This window comes from Urocitellus parryii, chromosome 10, assembly GCF_045843805.1.
Source record: "Urocitellus parryii isolate mUroPar1 chromosome 10, mUroPar1.hap1, whole genome shotgun sequence".
Lineage (NCBI taxonomy): Eukaryota > Metazoa > Chordata > Mammalia > Rodentia > Sciuridae > Urocitellus > Urocitellus parryii.
The window spans coordinates 113,109,486-113,125,970 of NC_135540.1; the positions used below are offsets into that span (position 1 = coordinate 113,109,486).

Sequence of the window (16,485 nt, forward strand, 5' to 3'; positions counted from 1 at the left end):
AATGTTTGCCAATGTTAAAAAAATTAAATTACAAATTTTATAAGTCGTATTCATCTTCTTTGGCCTACAGTCTGAGTCAATCAAGTAGGATGGAAAGAGCTTCAGCCCCTTTACCTGAAGACTCCTCTGTAAGAATAAAATAAGAGTTCCTGTTTATTCTGCCCATCTAATGAAAATCAGGAAGCATGTTTAACAGGTAAAGTCACTACTCAACTATTCTTTCCACACATCTGCACACATGCAAAAAAAAAAAAAAAAAGACAAACAATTCTTGGTAGACAGGGCCAATTTGAATCATTCCACTTCTTCTGGCAATAGCATGTAAGTGTCTTTGATGCACCACAAGGCGTTAATAAAACAGCTAAAGCATGTACCAAGGCTCACACTGGAGAATTGAAGTCACAAGGGCACAGGAGAACCTGCTGACCTTGGATCATTCAGGGGCAGACCCTTTGCAGGTTCTTCCACATCCTGTTTCTTTGCAAATGGAATTGGAAGGAACTGGTTTGGGTTGGATCCAGGGTGTCTAGGGGATGTCCCAGTCCTCCTTGTCATCATGTCATCTTTTTGTGAATCAGACAACTTGCTTTGGTCTTTTGGTCCACTGCCTTTCCAGGGAGGAGCTGTCATCTTCTCTGACTTCTCTTTTGTTTCCAAAGTCTCCCATTCAGAGGCCAGAAGGCAGGCTCTAGGGCGACATTCAGTCCCACTAATGGCTAAAGGTATTCAGTGGCATCACTCACTGGCATTAATCAAGACAGAAGAAGCCAACATCCATGGAGGCAGAGCAGCTGGGTAGGAAATCCCCCTTTTTAATTCAAAGAGTCTGTATCATGCAGCCAGCACTCACGTGGGAAATGTTCCCTCTCTGCTTCATGTCTGCTTAGAATGATACTCAGCCAGTCCCCAGTCACATGCAAAAGCTAAAATCTTTACCCAGAGTGAGCACAAGAAGCAGAACTCTGGTACTGGGATGGACACATTCTTTTAAGGGACTGTACTGCCTGCTGCATCAGTCACCAGGTACACACTGGGATGCTTAGCCGTTTTGGGGACCCCACTGGCCACACACAGCAGAGGCAGCACACCATGGAACACAGGCAGGATGCTCACAGGGGCTGGCTGTGCTCCTCTGATCTTTCTGCCTTTTGTGGCTTCTCAGAATCCCTTTGATCAACTCCATCATTTTCTTCTTTGTCATCCTGTGGTAGCTCTTTGCATGTAACTAGAGCCAAAAAGAACAGTTTTACTACTTGAAAGAGTTTCGTAAGAGTCCTGCTCCCACCTGTCATCCTTCCCCTCCTGGGGAGGCAGGGAACTTTGCTTCTCACCTTCCTCTGTCCTCCTTGGGCACTCACCCAAATTGCAGACCTGCTCTTCCTGAGACTCTGGCACAGAAGCCAGCCACGAGACTCTTTGGCAATGGTCATCTATGCCAGAATTCACTATCCTGCTGTCAATCAAGTAGCACGAGTGGCAAGAGAGAAGAGGAAAAGGGTTAGGAAAGGAGGCAATGAAAAGTGTTGAGATTGAAAGATGGATTAGTTCTGCTGCTGTCATCCCTTGGGCAGGTTAGTAAGGGTGAAATAAACAGACTGAGATAATGGAATGTGAGCTCTGGCAAGGACCCAAGAAAAGTCAAGGAAGTCTGGCATGACCCTGTCACCTGGGACTGAGTGATGACTCCCAAAGCATTCAAGGACTTGAGGTTGCATTTCTCATGAATTTCCTACCCAACCCTTATACCTCAGACCCCTATTAGCCTGTGAAGCCCTGACTGTGTTCCTGGTGTATTTATACCTCTGGCCTGATCTTTTCTATAGTGTTGTCCACAATCTGGATCCATACCTACCATTTCCTTCAGATTTCAAGGGCAAAGCATGGAGAAGAATGTCTTGAGCAATTTCTCCTACCATGGAGAACCTCACTTGGTCTTGGCCAGGCAGGTGGGATGGAGCCAATCTACAGTCCTAGCAATGTCTTGCACCTCCTTAATGGAAAGGAGAATAGACCATAGAACTGAACCCCCAAAAGAGGATTTGGAAATCCACAGCTGGATGGTCTCCAGGGAGGAGAGAGAACATGTGATGGGCCTACAAGCTGTTCCCTCTCAAATCTGGCAGTGATTCATTCAGAGAAACACTTGACTTACAGAAACCTCTCAAAGAGAAGTCCCTTTCCACTTAGGATTTATTACCTAATTTAACAACTTGGGGAAGGGAAGAGATCTTTTCCTTTTTTAATGTGTCTACTTGGATGTTCAAAATTTGAGCTCATGATGCTAATAGCTATCTCATAACCATGGGACAGAAAAGAGGGAAGACTTTTATCAATATATCTTTAGAAGAAATACTAGTGATATCAGTAAAACATTCCACCTAGTTCATTCAATATTTTCAATTAATAAAATGGTGCTTAATGCTGCCGAGGGACAAAGTTGTTTGTGGAGATTCCTGGCATTCCCGGTAGTGATTCTGGGGACAACAGGATCAAAACAAACACCTGACATTTCACCTCACACACATGCTTTCCTCTAGGTGACCCCCAACATCATTTCTCTGCTATTCAGCAGAAGAATCTATTAAAACTCTAGGGGTTTGTGTAATGTGCTTTAGCAAACTCTCCATGGTTTTTGTTTTATCTTGTGTTGAGGATGGAACTCAGGGCTTCATGAACACTAAGCAGCACACACTCAGCACATGCTGTACACCTCTAGCCCCAACAAACTTGTTAAAAGCAGCAGCGACTTCTATGCAGGTATCCCTGAAAGGGATGGCAAAAAGTACCTGCAGTCGTTTTGTGGATTAAGCTTTTGGTCTTCCTTTAAGCTGGGAGTAGGTGCCGAGTCAGGGGACAGGGGGTAAGCTTGACTCTTGCTGCCATGAGTGGTAACTTCTTCTACCCCCTCCCTAGGCCCCGCCTTGCCAATGCTGAGCCTCTTCCATTTCTGCTGATCTATCTCTGTCACAGGCCCAAAGTGCACAAACTTTTGCCTAGGGCCGGAAGTTTTTGTGTAGGCTCTGGCTTTGCGGCTGGCAAAATCATCGCGGATGGCAGTTTCAGCACTGATTTCAGGTGACGGCTCAGGGACACAGATGTGCTGAGCATCTCCATCCCTAGTCAGACCAAAAACAAATTCCAAAGGTTTCTAAGGGGGAGAACAAATCAATACCAGGCTTAAAATACAAAAACTAAACATATGAAAAAGATTCCTATGACTAGAACAGAATTGCTTTCCCATTAACCAACCCGGTGAAGAAATAATGATTGTCTCGCACAGACAAACAGTGCTTTGAGTTCCTGTTGCTTTCAAAACGGCAATTCTAACATCATCAAGGATGGCACCAGAAAATCGTAGGCCTCGTGGAATAATTAAAAAGTATTTAAAAATCAGTTGTAAGTTTCTTATGATAAAAAAGTCTATCAAAACAAGTAACCATTCACAGCAAATCACTGGTGAAGGAGGCTATACTAACTGAGGTGGTCTGTGATTTCGTGTATTATAAGTCTCACATGCAGAACATGCAGATTTTTAGAAGCTGTACGTTTTGAGAGTTTTTTTTTTTTTTTTAAATTTTCAGATGTCAACATTAAAAATGAAAAAGGATAAGCATTCGATCCCTTCAATGTTACGTAATACCGCTGCTGGGGCAGGGTGACCAGAGGAAAACATGACACACCTCGTCTTTTCTGAAACCTTCAGTCGCTCCCATGTCTGCAAGTCAGCTTCTGTAATTCTGGAGAGTGTGATGAAGCTGGGCGCCTCCCGGTGGGGACCAAGACTGCCCTGGATTCTCCTCTGAGCCAGGTCATCCTTGTACAGGTCTGGGACCTTCCTGAGTCCCTCTTCCCCTGGCTCACTCTCCTGAGCTCGCGTGATACAGGTCGCCGTCGACTTCACCTCTTCTGTTTGGCCCTGGTTTCTGTCAGTTTGATCCAGGCCCCCATATCGTCGGAAAAATCAGATTCAAAGAAGGGGAGCAGACAGACAGAATGTCAAGCATGGAAATTCAGAGGCCGAGGACAGAGCGAGAGGGCGGAAGCACCTTTCCCTGTCTCAAAAATGTGGAATCAATTGGAGCTGTGATTACTTTCATCTATGCTGCCCTTTTAACACTATAATGAGACAGGATTTTTTTTCCAGAAGATGACAGTCTCTAGTTTAGTCTAGGAAGAGAAGCCAGGGCTCACTGAAAGACTATTAAGAATGGTAATGAGATTTCAGCTTGACAGTAACGATGCCCAATTCCCACACTATTCAAGTTACTGTAATGAATTCAAGTTTTCTGATTGAATCCCTTAGCTCTCTCGGAATGTTTTTTTTTACTGCATCAGTAAAATGTTAGTAATGAGCTCTGCACGATCCAAATTCTAGGATTAGTTTGTAGATAGCTGGAAAGTTTTTCACATGTGAAACATCTCAACCGTAAACCCACAACTGCCAGAAAGTACATTTAAGTGAATTCTGAACAGAAAGTTTCGACGTTCGACCTCGGGATTTGCTGCATAGCATTAGCCAGAGCTGGCTACTGTAAACGTGAAGAACAGAGTGCATGCTCTTTGCCTGGGATGACAGAGCCAATACTCATTTGTTTCTTTTGTTATTAATCATTCACCTTTATGATGCTAAACTGATATTTTCAATTGTTCTGCTAAAAAAGTGAACACTAGCTGGAGAGTTCCGTCGTTTAAACCCAAACTGTGGCATTTATCACATTAAAAGTAAATTTCTAATTAAATATGCTTCTTGCAATAGAAAAACCTCAAAAACATACATAAACAGGGCCTATTTTTTTTTCAAGATAGTTCATCCAAGCCAGAAATCCAAGAGGTATTCTCTTGTTACCTACATGATGTAGTACATTTGCAGAACCGGGTCAACTAGGAAGGCTACAGAACTTCCTATTTATTTTTTAGTTTGGGGAAAGGGATCAAGGAAGGACATAGCAAAGAGCCACCAGGACTTAGCTTTATTTACTTATTTTATCAGTTGTCTGATGCTCTCTAGAGAAGTCATGATCTGCCCCAGACCCAGAGCTGTGTTCCCCCAAACAGAATCAAGTGACCAGGACAAATGCAGTGGGGACTATCAGGAATTAAAATTGCATGGAGGAGAAAGGAAAAAGGGAGATATAGAGGCCTCTCCTTTCCTTCACTCAAATGGATGATCACCACCAATATGCCTGGATGCTAGTCAGTTACCCAAAAGTCTCTGTTACACTTGCAACAACTAATTCACCCTGCAAGGCCCTCCAAGAATGGTTTGTTACAAGACATGCCAAGGGGCACTGCTCAAGTCAAGAGCCTCCTGAAGTTATAATGTGTCCTGTGAAAACTCGCTGTCAGGTGTTCTCTGTTCTAATCCCTGTTCTGCATCCAGGGATCTATCCTGGGTTTGTATCTGGTGCTTCCTTAAGAAAGCACACAACAGTAGCAATAATACTAACTACTCTATTGAGCTCCCTAAGTCTGCACAAAGAACCATTTTCATTATACAAAGCACAGCTAAGATAATGGTATTCTTACTTCATTCAACTTTTGAAACCTCTAAAATGATGGACACAAAAATAATGAAGATGTTACTCTGATTTGATAGGAGGAAAAATATAAGCATGATAAATGCTGAAGAATAGAATTCAGTAAGCAGATACTTTAAGACAAAACCCGACTGGCCAAATTCATCTTAATACTGCTTTCCTTTCCCAATTTCACTCCAACATGTGCAGATTGAGTATCTCTTTTATAAAATGCTGGAGAGCAGAAGTGTTTTGGATTTCAGATTTTTTTTTCAGATCTTGAAATACTTTGCATGTATTTACATAGTGAGATATTTTGGGGATGGAGCACAAGTCTAAACACAAAATTCATTTATACTTCCTATACATCCTGTAGACAGAGCCCGAAAACAATTTTTATAAAATAGTTTCAGTGCACCTGCATTTTGGCTAGGACCCATCATATGAGATCAGGTGGGTAATTTTCCACTTTCAGTGTCATGTCAGCATTCAAAAAGTTTTGGATTTTGGAGCATTTGGGGTTTTGGATTTTCTGATCAGGAATACTCCACCTAGTATTAAGATGATGGGTGAAAAGTAAAGAGAAGGAAACCCATTTGAAAACTAGTTCCATGATAGGACACATAAAAGTGTATTTTATGTTTGAGATTTTCTTTTTTTGGTGGGAAATATCCTCCTCATTTGTCCAGGTAATCTTGTTGGTGTGAGAGAAAAAAGAGTAGGCCTCATTTTTAATTTTCCTTGCAACACTGAAAAGTTTCTAAAAAGAGAAGAATTTACAGCAAAGAAACAACTATGTTTTCTGCCTCCTTTGAGTGGATTGGAGCAGCCTTGAGCTATGGCTGTTCTCTGAAAGGCCAGTCTATGAACCAGCACCCATGTGGAGTGATGTGTCCTGATGCACATCCACATGCTGGTATAATTGGCAAATTCAGTCCTGTTTTGGACATCACTACTCTCCTCTTTACCATCTGCCTTCAGACATTTGGACATAGGAAGCTCTACTTCAAAATAATCCACCACGACAAGGTGCATGTAATTGGGGAAAGAAAGAGGGATGGGGATGATGATAAAATTGCCTTTGCTTAATTATGTTCTCTTTCTTTTGTAGACACACACATACAAACACAGTGCACACCTGTTATATTCTAGATTTTTCTTTTCTGAGATTCCCTTTGAGAGCTGTCGGCTGCTATCTGATTTCTCTGTGTCTTTTTTACGATAAGGCCCATAGAGGAGCTGATTCAATGGCACGGCTGGCTTGGTTTGGTTCGTTCTTGCTCTTCTTGCAGCAAAGTCGTCTTTCTCAAGGTCGGGCAGTCGACATGCAACTTCATCTTCTGATTCGGAATCTCTGCCATGTTGGTGGGTCAGGAAAGGATTTTCTTTGCGAAGGATAATATCACGAATAGCTTCTTTCTCTTTGTTTACTTGCTTTTGGCTGATAGGGCAAAATTAAATGGAACTCCACATGTGATCAGACCAACAAAGAAAAAAGTTTGAAATCCCCATCTCCAGGCAGACAATGGCATTATTAGTGAAAAGTCCTCCCCATCTCGTTAGTTCAAATGACATCACTTTATTATTTCAGTCCAGAGTTGCAGCATGAGTTAGGGTGGTTTTAAAACCTTGAATTTAGCCAGACCAGCAATAATAAAAATTCATTTAATTTGCAGGGCTCCAGCAGCATCAGAAAAGCAGGATCCTAAATGGCTCTGAAAGTGACAATCCAAATTATTTTCATGAAATTGGGAAAAAGTAGGAAATTCTTTGTTATTGTTCTTTCTTCTTTAGCACAGTAGTAATTTGCCCAGTAGGTATTCAATTTGTTTTGACTGACAGGGCAAAACGCTGAGCCACCAAGGTCCTGATCTGGGGGGAAATGAGGAGTGAAGCTATATGATAGCACAGCCAGATTGCAAAGTGTGGACATCTGGAATAGTTTAAGACTATTGTTAGGATAAACCCAAGGCATAAAAGCTTATCTTGGGCTGGGGAAGCAGCTCAATGGTATAGCACTTGCCTAGCATGCACGAGGCCTTGGGTTCAATCTCTACTACTGTTAACAACAACAACAACAAAGCTTATTGTGCCCCATTAGCAACTCCTTCTTCCCTCTTCTGTCCCTAGGCCCCTCCAGCTTCCAGCGCTGCTTATTTGTTATATGTGAGATGTCCAGGACATTTTGGTCAAAATAATTTTAAAATTACTATTATGGGCCTTTCCATTTTCTAAGGAGTCTTAAGGACCTCTTTGAAATAGGAATTTTAAATTGCTAAGAGCATTCAGCTTAATGGTGGAACATCAGGCCATCAGCCTTAGGACTTTTTTCACTAGTGTTTGTTTTTGTCCCTGGGTGGGTGAAGACAGAACAACTATGCTTCATGGGGCAGCTAAACAAATCCCCAGCCCTCCACTTTCTCATAAGACCAGACTTGTTTCTGAGCAAGAATAAAGCGTTAAAACATTATTCATCATTTATTATCTCCTCAGTTCATAAAGATGATAAATAAATAGAATACTTCAACTTCTAAGGAAAGTTCATCTACTTTGAGCTTTCTAAGAGAGGATTAAGAGAAAATTCTTCATCCTCAAAGGACAAATTTATCTCAGGAATGAAGACAGGAGAATTAGTCTGGCTGAGAACATGATAAGCAATGAAACTGTGTATCTAGTCCACCAGCTGGCTCACCGTCTCTGGCTTTGCCCCACACTATTCCAGAGGATGTCCCCATCTTGAGGTGACAGCAAGCCCTCATTCCACCTGATTTGGAAAATCAAAGCATCATGGGGTCATGCCAAGAAAATATTTCACTGATAACCACTGTTCTCAATAAAAATTTAAAACACAAACATGTGGAGTGGTGGTAATGTTTTACTTCTGAATAAATTTATTTCTTAAAAGATGAAATCCTGCCCTTTGAGTTGCACATCCAACTGTCAGTCCCTCCACTCTTCTCCCCTGCCTCTGTGGCCAAAGTGTCTAGCAAGGACCAACTGGTATTGGTTGACCATGACCATGAAGAATGGTCAGAAGGACCATGAGAGGCCCTATCACAAACTTCTTCAAAGGCACTTTATGTTAAAAGCACTGAAGATATTGCGGGTGGCTAATGGTTACTGAGTGAACACTCTGTGTTCTGATTCCTTCAAGTATTAATTCATTCTGCCCTAACATTAACTCTGCAAGGTCTCTGTTAATTATCATTCCCATTTTACCAACTGGAAACAGATTAGGTTGAGACACTTGCCAGGGGTCAGAGTGAGTTCTTAAAATGCAAACCCAGGCAGTCCAGATATCCTGTTCTATGGGGACAAACAAACCAATGTACTATTCAGTGAGCAAGTGACCACAACAGGAAAGTAGAAAGTACAGCACGCCCCCCCCCCACAGTATTGTCATTATTATGGAAGGAAAAAAAGTGAAGTAATTTGTTTTCTAAATGAAGGGAGCCTGTGACTTGTACTTAAGATGCCTTTGTGACCTTGTCTGGTGGTTATAGACAACATTTAGGCAGAATTGATGATAGCAGAATTCTAATCACACCTCACCATATCTGCACAACACTTTGTAGTTTATCAATGCTTTCAAACTTATACCCCCAAAGGGAAGCACAAACCTTACATATTCTCTCACCCCAGTGTGGAAGCAGATCCTCAGCATGAATCTCAAGTCCATGAGCAGCACTCTTTCTACTCTTTGACCAGGAGTATTGGATGTCATCATGTCATCTCAGGCAAAATTCTTTTATTTCCTCCAATACAGTACTGGGTATTGAGCCCAGGGGGATTATACCACTGAGAGACATCTCTAGCACATTTTATTTTGAGACAGGGTCTAAGTGGCCCTGGCTGGCTTTGGACTCATTATGCTCCTGCCTCAGCCTTCCCAGTCACTGGAATTATAGGCATGTGCCACTGTGCACAGCTTAGGCAGAATTGTTTGGAATACAAAAATATGCATGTATGCAAATGGTCCTGCCTAACTGCGATGCTAATTTGAGCAGGGAGAAGAAGCTGGCACCTTATGCATCATGTAAGCCCAGCCAGGCTCCAAAGTCCCCCTGGGGTGTCTTTTTAGGCTCCATGCCCAGTGTGGCAGGACTCATTTCAAGTGATCTCAGTTTAGATATATGTCCTTAAAAAAAAAAAAATTTCCGTATCATTGGCTGCTAAAAGACACACCCCGCCCACTTGAAAAACAGAAGCAATGAGTGATTTTTGCTAATTGCTTGAATTCCATAAACTTAGAGCTTTACAGCAGATTCAGAGAGAAAAAAAAATAATGATGCAAACTCTAGGCTGGAGCTGTTGGCCATGAAATAATAGATAATATGTCTAAGGCAAATGTGTAGGAGAGCAGTTACAGGTGTCTACTTAACAAAGTATATTGGTGACCTTTATGATGTGTCATTTCCCTTGATAGACCTAACGACCATCTATGGTGAAACTTTGATATATTTTACTTTATTGTCCAATAACTACAACTCTCTGAGCAGCTAGTACATCCCGGAAGCACTAATGTTCACAACAACCCTGAGAACTAGGAATGATAAGGCCCAATGTGCAGAGGAGAACATTACGTTCTCCCTTTCACGTCATCTGAATGTAGGTAAATTAACTGAGATCAATGTAAGTGGCAGACTTGAGCTATCAGACTTTGTTTTCATGGGAAGGGCTGGTTATCTCATTTCTTTCAGGTCATTCACAGATGAGTGGCTCTGGGCAGCTTGGGTTGCTGGGTGGATGCAGCTCGCTTGGAAGGAACAGAGTCCATCCTCCAGTGAGAACTGCAGAGCCCTGTCCCCAACCTGGCCACCCAGTCCAGCCTCATCTAAAACAAGAGAGGCTATCACCGGAGAGACTGACGCAGGGTTCAGGGAAGAAAAGGCTCTTCTCTCAACGTTTCTGAGCCTTATATATTTCAAAGTGAATGAGAGACTGATTTAAACTAAGGAAGCTCTGGCATTGTCTTTTACCCCCTCTTACTTGGCAACAAATAAGCAGCCCGTTCTGCTTGGCTGTCAGCTTGTTCTATTGAAAGAAACTGGGCTCTCCCGAAAAGCCTGCTAGACCTCCTGGGAATGTCATGGGTCATGCCAGAAACCTCTGTTCACCCCATCTCTAGGCAGGGAAGCTACAAAGATCAGTGCATGGTATGTGTCTGCCTGGTCCCAAGGCCCAAGGAACTGTGCACCCACAATCAGGGACGGCATCTGGTGAGGAGGGATGCGGGGGATACGTGTCTGGCTTGGCTATGTCTGCTCTTCCTCTGAAGATTTCTAAAATGTCTATTGTTCCTCGGAGAGTTTTTTCCCCCTCTGTAATTAATTACTATGTGGTTGAGAAGATTCACAGACTAGCAGAAAATACTGAGTGCTGAAACATATGAAAACAATTAGAAAAGAAGTACAATCACGTGAAACCTATAATTCAGTTAAAAAAAAAAGTTTACTTCTCCAATGGGAAACACCAAGTAAGAGAATTCAAATCTCCATGGCATTTTAATTCAGGGGAAGTGAATCTTGGTTCTTATTTTATCCTCTTAAAAACAGAAATCCTGGCTTCTTTGACCTAGTCTTATATTGGGGGAGGGAGTAATTAAGTTAACACAATCATAAAATAAAATAGAAGAAAAAGTAGTTTATATGTTCTTTTTTTTTTTTTTACTTCAGTGGAAACTAATAAATATTAAATGCCACACATTTATTAAGAAGTCCTATTTTCTGTCCCTTGATGCTAAGATACCTCCTAATATATTATTTCACAGGAGACTTGGGATTGCCCGGCTTCTAACTGCATGTGAAACTGAAATAACATCACCTTTGCTTCTTTTTGTAGACTGTCTTAAAAATAATGCAAAGTGGTGTTTGAGATGCCTGAGAAGCAAACTGAAAACTGGTCTGTAAAAATAAGCTTTGTTCTTGTCTCTGTGCGCCTCAGATCCCCAGGCTCTCTCTCCTCTCTGCAGACGTAATTTCTCAACTGAGAAATGGCCCCCAAGGAGGATGATCATGGGCCTCTTGTTGGGTAAGATGTAATGGCCAGAATCCATCTGGATGTCAAAACAGGAGACTGAGATTAAAATGCTTTGAGAGACATCTGCATATTTCAATGATTTATATTCTTATTTTCCAGACAGCAAGAATCCTTTTCTTTTTCATGATATGCATTTCATTCCAGTTAAGTGACTTTCTGCCACATGAAAAGCAGGACCCCCAAATGTGGATAAACTTAGAATAACTCTCAACTCTATTGTGGCTTGCAAAAGTTAAGTGACAAAAACTCAGATGTGCCAGGCTGGTGGCATGGTCTGTTTAAAAGCTCATAAGCTGGCTAGCAGCTGACAAAATCTGTCTAACAAATGAATCTGGTGATTGAAGCAGGTCTGTGGTGGTGCTGTTGGGGACATTCTCTAGGAATATGTATCATTATCTTGGGCCTAATTTTAAAGACTTAGAAGATCTGAGGTAGGAGGACGTGGACTGTCTTGCAAAATTCTGCTTCGTAGAGTCCACTTGAATGAAAGAGGTAAATCTTGAACCAGATGGCAGAAAATATGAATGGGAGCAAAAATGATCACATAAGTAAAACAGACACCAATCAGAATGACATCCTTAAACTAATTAGGATTCTGCGTTTGAATATCGTAACTGGGAATCGTCATACAAGTGTTCAATGTTTCATTGTCAAGTGAGCCTCCTGGTTACTAAAGTGGCACCCACACTTGATGGCATTCCCATCCTGTGCCTGACTTCTTTTCTCAACATGTCGCCATGATTCCTGGGTGTGCCCACTTAGCTCAGTGTAGCTCCCTGCTCATCTCCCCTTGCTTTTTTGGAGACTTGAAAGATAATGATGCCCTTGGTAAATTTTAGCTTAAAGACTTCACAGATCTGTAAAAATGAAAGCATGTGTGTCAAAGACACAAGGATTACATTTGGCGAGGACAGGGGTAAATTCATACTCTAATTGTGTCCTGAACTTAAAGAGGGACATAGGATGTCTAAAAACAGTACAAAGTGAGGGAATATTACTCATTTTTATATTCTCAGCATCTAGCCCAGTCTCTGGGATAAGCAGATGTTCAAGGGATGTAGAAAAAGTAATGTGTCTGACAATGTCTTTGAATCAAAATTCAAAAAATATCTGTATTTTTTAGAAAGGAGTCTATGGTATTGCTTGTCGTTGTCTCAGAGAGCTGCTTGGAGCACACCTACAATTTTAAATGTTAGAAACTTCTAGAAGCTGTACATGTTTTGGATTGGCATGGTTATCTGTGGGATACCACAGAAAGGAAAAAGTATATCCTTGGTTTTTTTTATCAACACAAAACTACTCTAAGGATACATATATACAGTTCAACATTAGAGGTTTCAATAAAAACCTAGGCCACAGAAATAACCACATATGGAGCTGAACAGAGAAATCAAAGTGTTCCATCAAATGTGTGGGAGGCCCATGAGGTACTGTGGTCAGAGCACCCAAACCTGGCCACCAGGCTGGTGGTGACCAGCTCTCCAAGTCACTTACTAGCGCTCATCGCTCATCCTCAGTTTCCTTTTCTGAAAAACAAGTATAGCACGTGTCTTTGAGAATTAAATGAAATAGCAAGTGACAAAGGAATTTCAATTGTTGGACTGCTATCGAAGCCAATTCATAGTGTATTTTTTGCTAGAATCTGAATTTTTATATAAGAAAAGTTAACCAGGATTACAAAGCACTACATAAAACTGTCCAGTTAGTTTTCTGTGGCTTTGATTGCTGAAGGTGTCCATGAAACCTTCAGTATGAAGCCTCAGGACTGTATTCTGGTGCCTTTGTTACAATTAAGAGAAGTAATCACTCTGTTCTTTGGTTTTTGAATCAATATACTTTAGAGAATAAAGAGAAATAAATTCAACCCCAGTTACTACTCCCTTAAGGCAAAGAAAGTGAGTGGATTTTTAAGCCAGCCACTCTTCCTAAAGAGTCTTCCCCATTTCAAGACACTATTTTCTAGTGATGTGTACATTGGGATAATGAGCCATTTAGGAGTAGTATAAACATTAACAAGTCACAAACAATAGACAAATAAATGCCATTGCTAGGTAAATCCTGCAGCCCACAAATGACTAAACTAGCACAAAGTCAAATCAAGCAGCAGGGAACTCAGCCTTCACCTCCATTTAAAATAACCAAACACTTAGCAGAGATGGGCCCTAGGGCAAACGCTATGATCTGTTTCTCTTTGTTCAGAGTAGGGAAGAGTGATGCAATGGGACAAGCAGGAAGCAGGACGACAGGATGAACAGTCCAAATTGCTGGGCAGATTCCAAACCTGCGGGCATGCAGAGAGCTGGTGGGGCCGGCCCTCCAGCAGCAGCGCTAACCTGGCAAAGCGCTGCGCTGCAGGCATGACCTTGATCCCGGCTTGCTGTAGCCTTCTGCGTTTTTGGATTTCAGCAGCATCTTTGTCTTCAGACACGGGAGTTGGCGCCACCAAAGCCCCCTCTGCAGGAGGCTGCTCCTTCCCACTGACATTGGGTGATTCTAACCCACCATCGGGAGCCTTCCCACCAGGATCCATTTGGCAGGTTGGGTCTTCTTCATCTGGGGACCCCACTTCGCTTCCTTCTTCCTCTATTGTTTCAGGATAACTAGTGAGTTGGACAAGATGGTTTACCAAACTAACAGACTGGCGGGGGGAGCAGATCATATGTCAGCTCCCAGCCATTCTAGTATCACTTAAAAAAAAAAAGTCATAGCATGCAATATGAACCTGGTAATGTGAAGACAATAAGTGCAGCCACTGGTTCATTAATACAATGCCTCGTACTTAAACATTGATTAAGAGTTATTTCAACACTGGTACTGAAAGGAAAAACCCTTTTCTGCTGGAAAAATGAAGCTTGTTAGTGTTGTTCAATAGTTAAAACTTCTAACAAAATGTTATTCAACAGGAAATCATAGTTGATGAAGGTGAACTATTAGAAAAGTTCCCTTATTGTAAGGTTACTGAAGGCAGGGATTCTTATCTTACATACCATTGGGTGCCCAAAGCCTAGAAGACAGCACCTAGAACATTGTAGATGCTCAATAAATATTTGCTGAATAAATAAATAAATACCTAAATGAGAGTAAGGAGAACACTGTTTCTCTTAGGAAAACACTGTTTCTCTCAAGATATGAGATCAACGTGTTTTCCATTTATCTTGTCCGTATGTATGATTGTGAAGCATGCTACAAGCATCACTTGCACACCTGAGCTTGTATCTGGATGAATTTGTACCAAGATACTAAAAAGTCATTTTGCATAAAAAGTCTTCCTATACCCAACCTCACAGGATGAGGAGTCAGGCAGTCTCTGCAGAAGGACACAGATGACAGATCTGATCTCTTTTTCCTTTGGGAAACACTGGCTTTATACACCTACTCATTACACCAGTATTTTCTGGTCACCTCCCATGGGCCAGGCACAGTTCTGGGTGCCTTTGTGAAGCTGATATTTTATCATGACAAGGTCTCTCCAGGGATCTGTTCTGCCCCTTCCATTTGTTACCTTACATCCACACTCTGAAATGGTTGTTTGACCTTTCACATCCAGAAGTTTCCCCAGGCAGGAGCAGCACAGCACAGGCTTACCTGAAGGGCCTCTCCCCGCCCAGGGGCGAGGTGGCGGTACTCCAGCTCTTGCGGTATTCCTCTCGCTCTGCTTTCTTCTTTCTCAGAGGGGCAGGGACATAGGCTGTCTGGTTGCTCTTGTTTGGGAGGTACTGGTTAAAAGGCACTGCTGACTTCGGCTCGCCATGGGAAGTCCGCCGGGCAGACATGTCATCCTTCTTCACATCTGGCAGCTTCCGATGCGGCAAGTCGGATTCAGAGTCACTTCCTCTCCCTGGGGAAGACAGGATGGGTGATGGAAAAGTGTGTCAGGCTAACAGAAAGGTCCCCAGGGGTGAGTGCACAGTGTCAGGGATGTGGTTACATCTGTGGGTTCTGGGGATTCCTTAAGTCCATCACTTAACAAATCTAAAGTATCAGTCTACACATGTCCTCTCTGGGAAAAGTTCTCAAGTCTAATAAAGAAAAAACAAACACAAGCCACTAAACTAAGAATAAAATATAGAGGGACGCCTAACTGTACCTGGGAATTATACACCTGGCGTAGAACTACGTGCCCGCTGAGATTCATAGCATGCAATATGACATCAATTCACCTGGGGGAATTCTTAATGCGCTCTTGCTGCAGGTCTTATACTGTGCTAGACATTTTGACAAATAAGACATATAAAGGATCTTGTCTTTGAGGTATCTGAAACTATGAAATACCTAGAAGATTGAAGTTGTACAGAAGGCACATGAACATAAAGAACAATAGGAATTCAGGGAGGTGACCAATTTGGATCACAGCAAGGGTTTGCCTGCCAAGGAGCGGTTACAGATTCCCCCGAAATGGAGCTCTGCCTGGCTGCCCTGGCTGGAGGCAATTTTTTTCTTTCTGTGATCCCTATGGTTCTATGATCTTGTCTTCTCTTCTGGCACATTATACATTCTGCCTTGTGTTTTGAGAAGAAGTATTATGTATTGTTCATGGTTTTTTACCAAACTGCCTTTGCACATGGTGGGCATCCTCAGGTTATCTGATGAATGCATGAACTGACTTGGCTTAAGGAGCACTTTAGACATTGCAAAGGAATTCCATGCGACCCACATCAGACTTCTGTTGGGCAAAGACCCCGATAATTACTTTGTATTCCTGTTTCCTGGGCCTCATCTCATTAGATTTCTAAGACCTATTAGAATGAAGCTCTTGTTAAGTATTATATAAATGACCAGCATTTTTAACACATTTAACTCCGATGATAATGAATAGAAATGAATCTATCCACATTTAAGAAAAGAGCCTTCAACTAAGAGCCAAGAGATGCAGAATGAGTAGTGTGCAGGGTTTTAAGCCAGATCCGCTTCACTTTGGGCTCTGCTACTC

At 42.0% G+C, this 16,485-nt stretch overlaps 1 protein-coding gene across 16 annotated transcripts in view; it reads right to left on the reverse strand.

The window, feature by feature from the left end:
- Window positions 1-16,485, reverse strand: part of Limch1 (LIM and calponin homology domains 1) — a 313,082-nt gene that overhangs the window by 61,015 nt on the left and 235,582 nt on the right. For 5 of the 16 annotated variants that reach the window (XM_026387159.2, XM_026387184.2, XM_026387202.2 and 2 more), the window contains exons 8-15: window positions 15,141-15,393; window positions 13,889-14,155; window positions 6,655-6,957; window positions 3,681-3,923; window positions 2,787-3,116; window positions 1,332-1,453; window positions 1,114-1,225; window positions 428-688 (exon numbers count right to left, since the gene is read on the reverse strand). In XM_026387159.2, the coding sequence (XP_026242944.2) occupies window positions 428-688; window positions 1,114-1,225; window positions 1,332-1,453; window positions 2,787-3,116; window positions 3,681-3,923; window positions 6,655-6,957; window positions 13,889-14,155; window positions 15,141-15,393 (1,891 nt within the window). The remainder of the gene's footprint in view (window positions 1-427; window positions 689-1,113; window positions 1,226-1,331; window positions 1,454-2,786; window positions 3,117-3,680; window positions 3,924-6,654; window positions 6,958-13,888; window positions 14,156-15,140; window positions 15,394-16,485) is intronic. The other 11 variants (XM_026387247.2, XM_026387242.2, XM_026387234.2 and 8 more) reach the window with 5 other exon arrangements.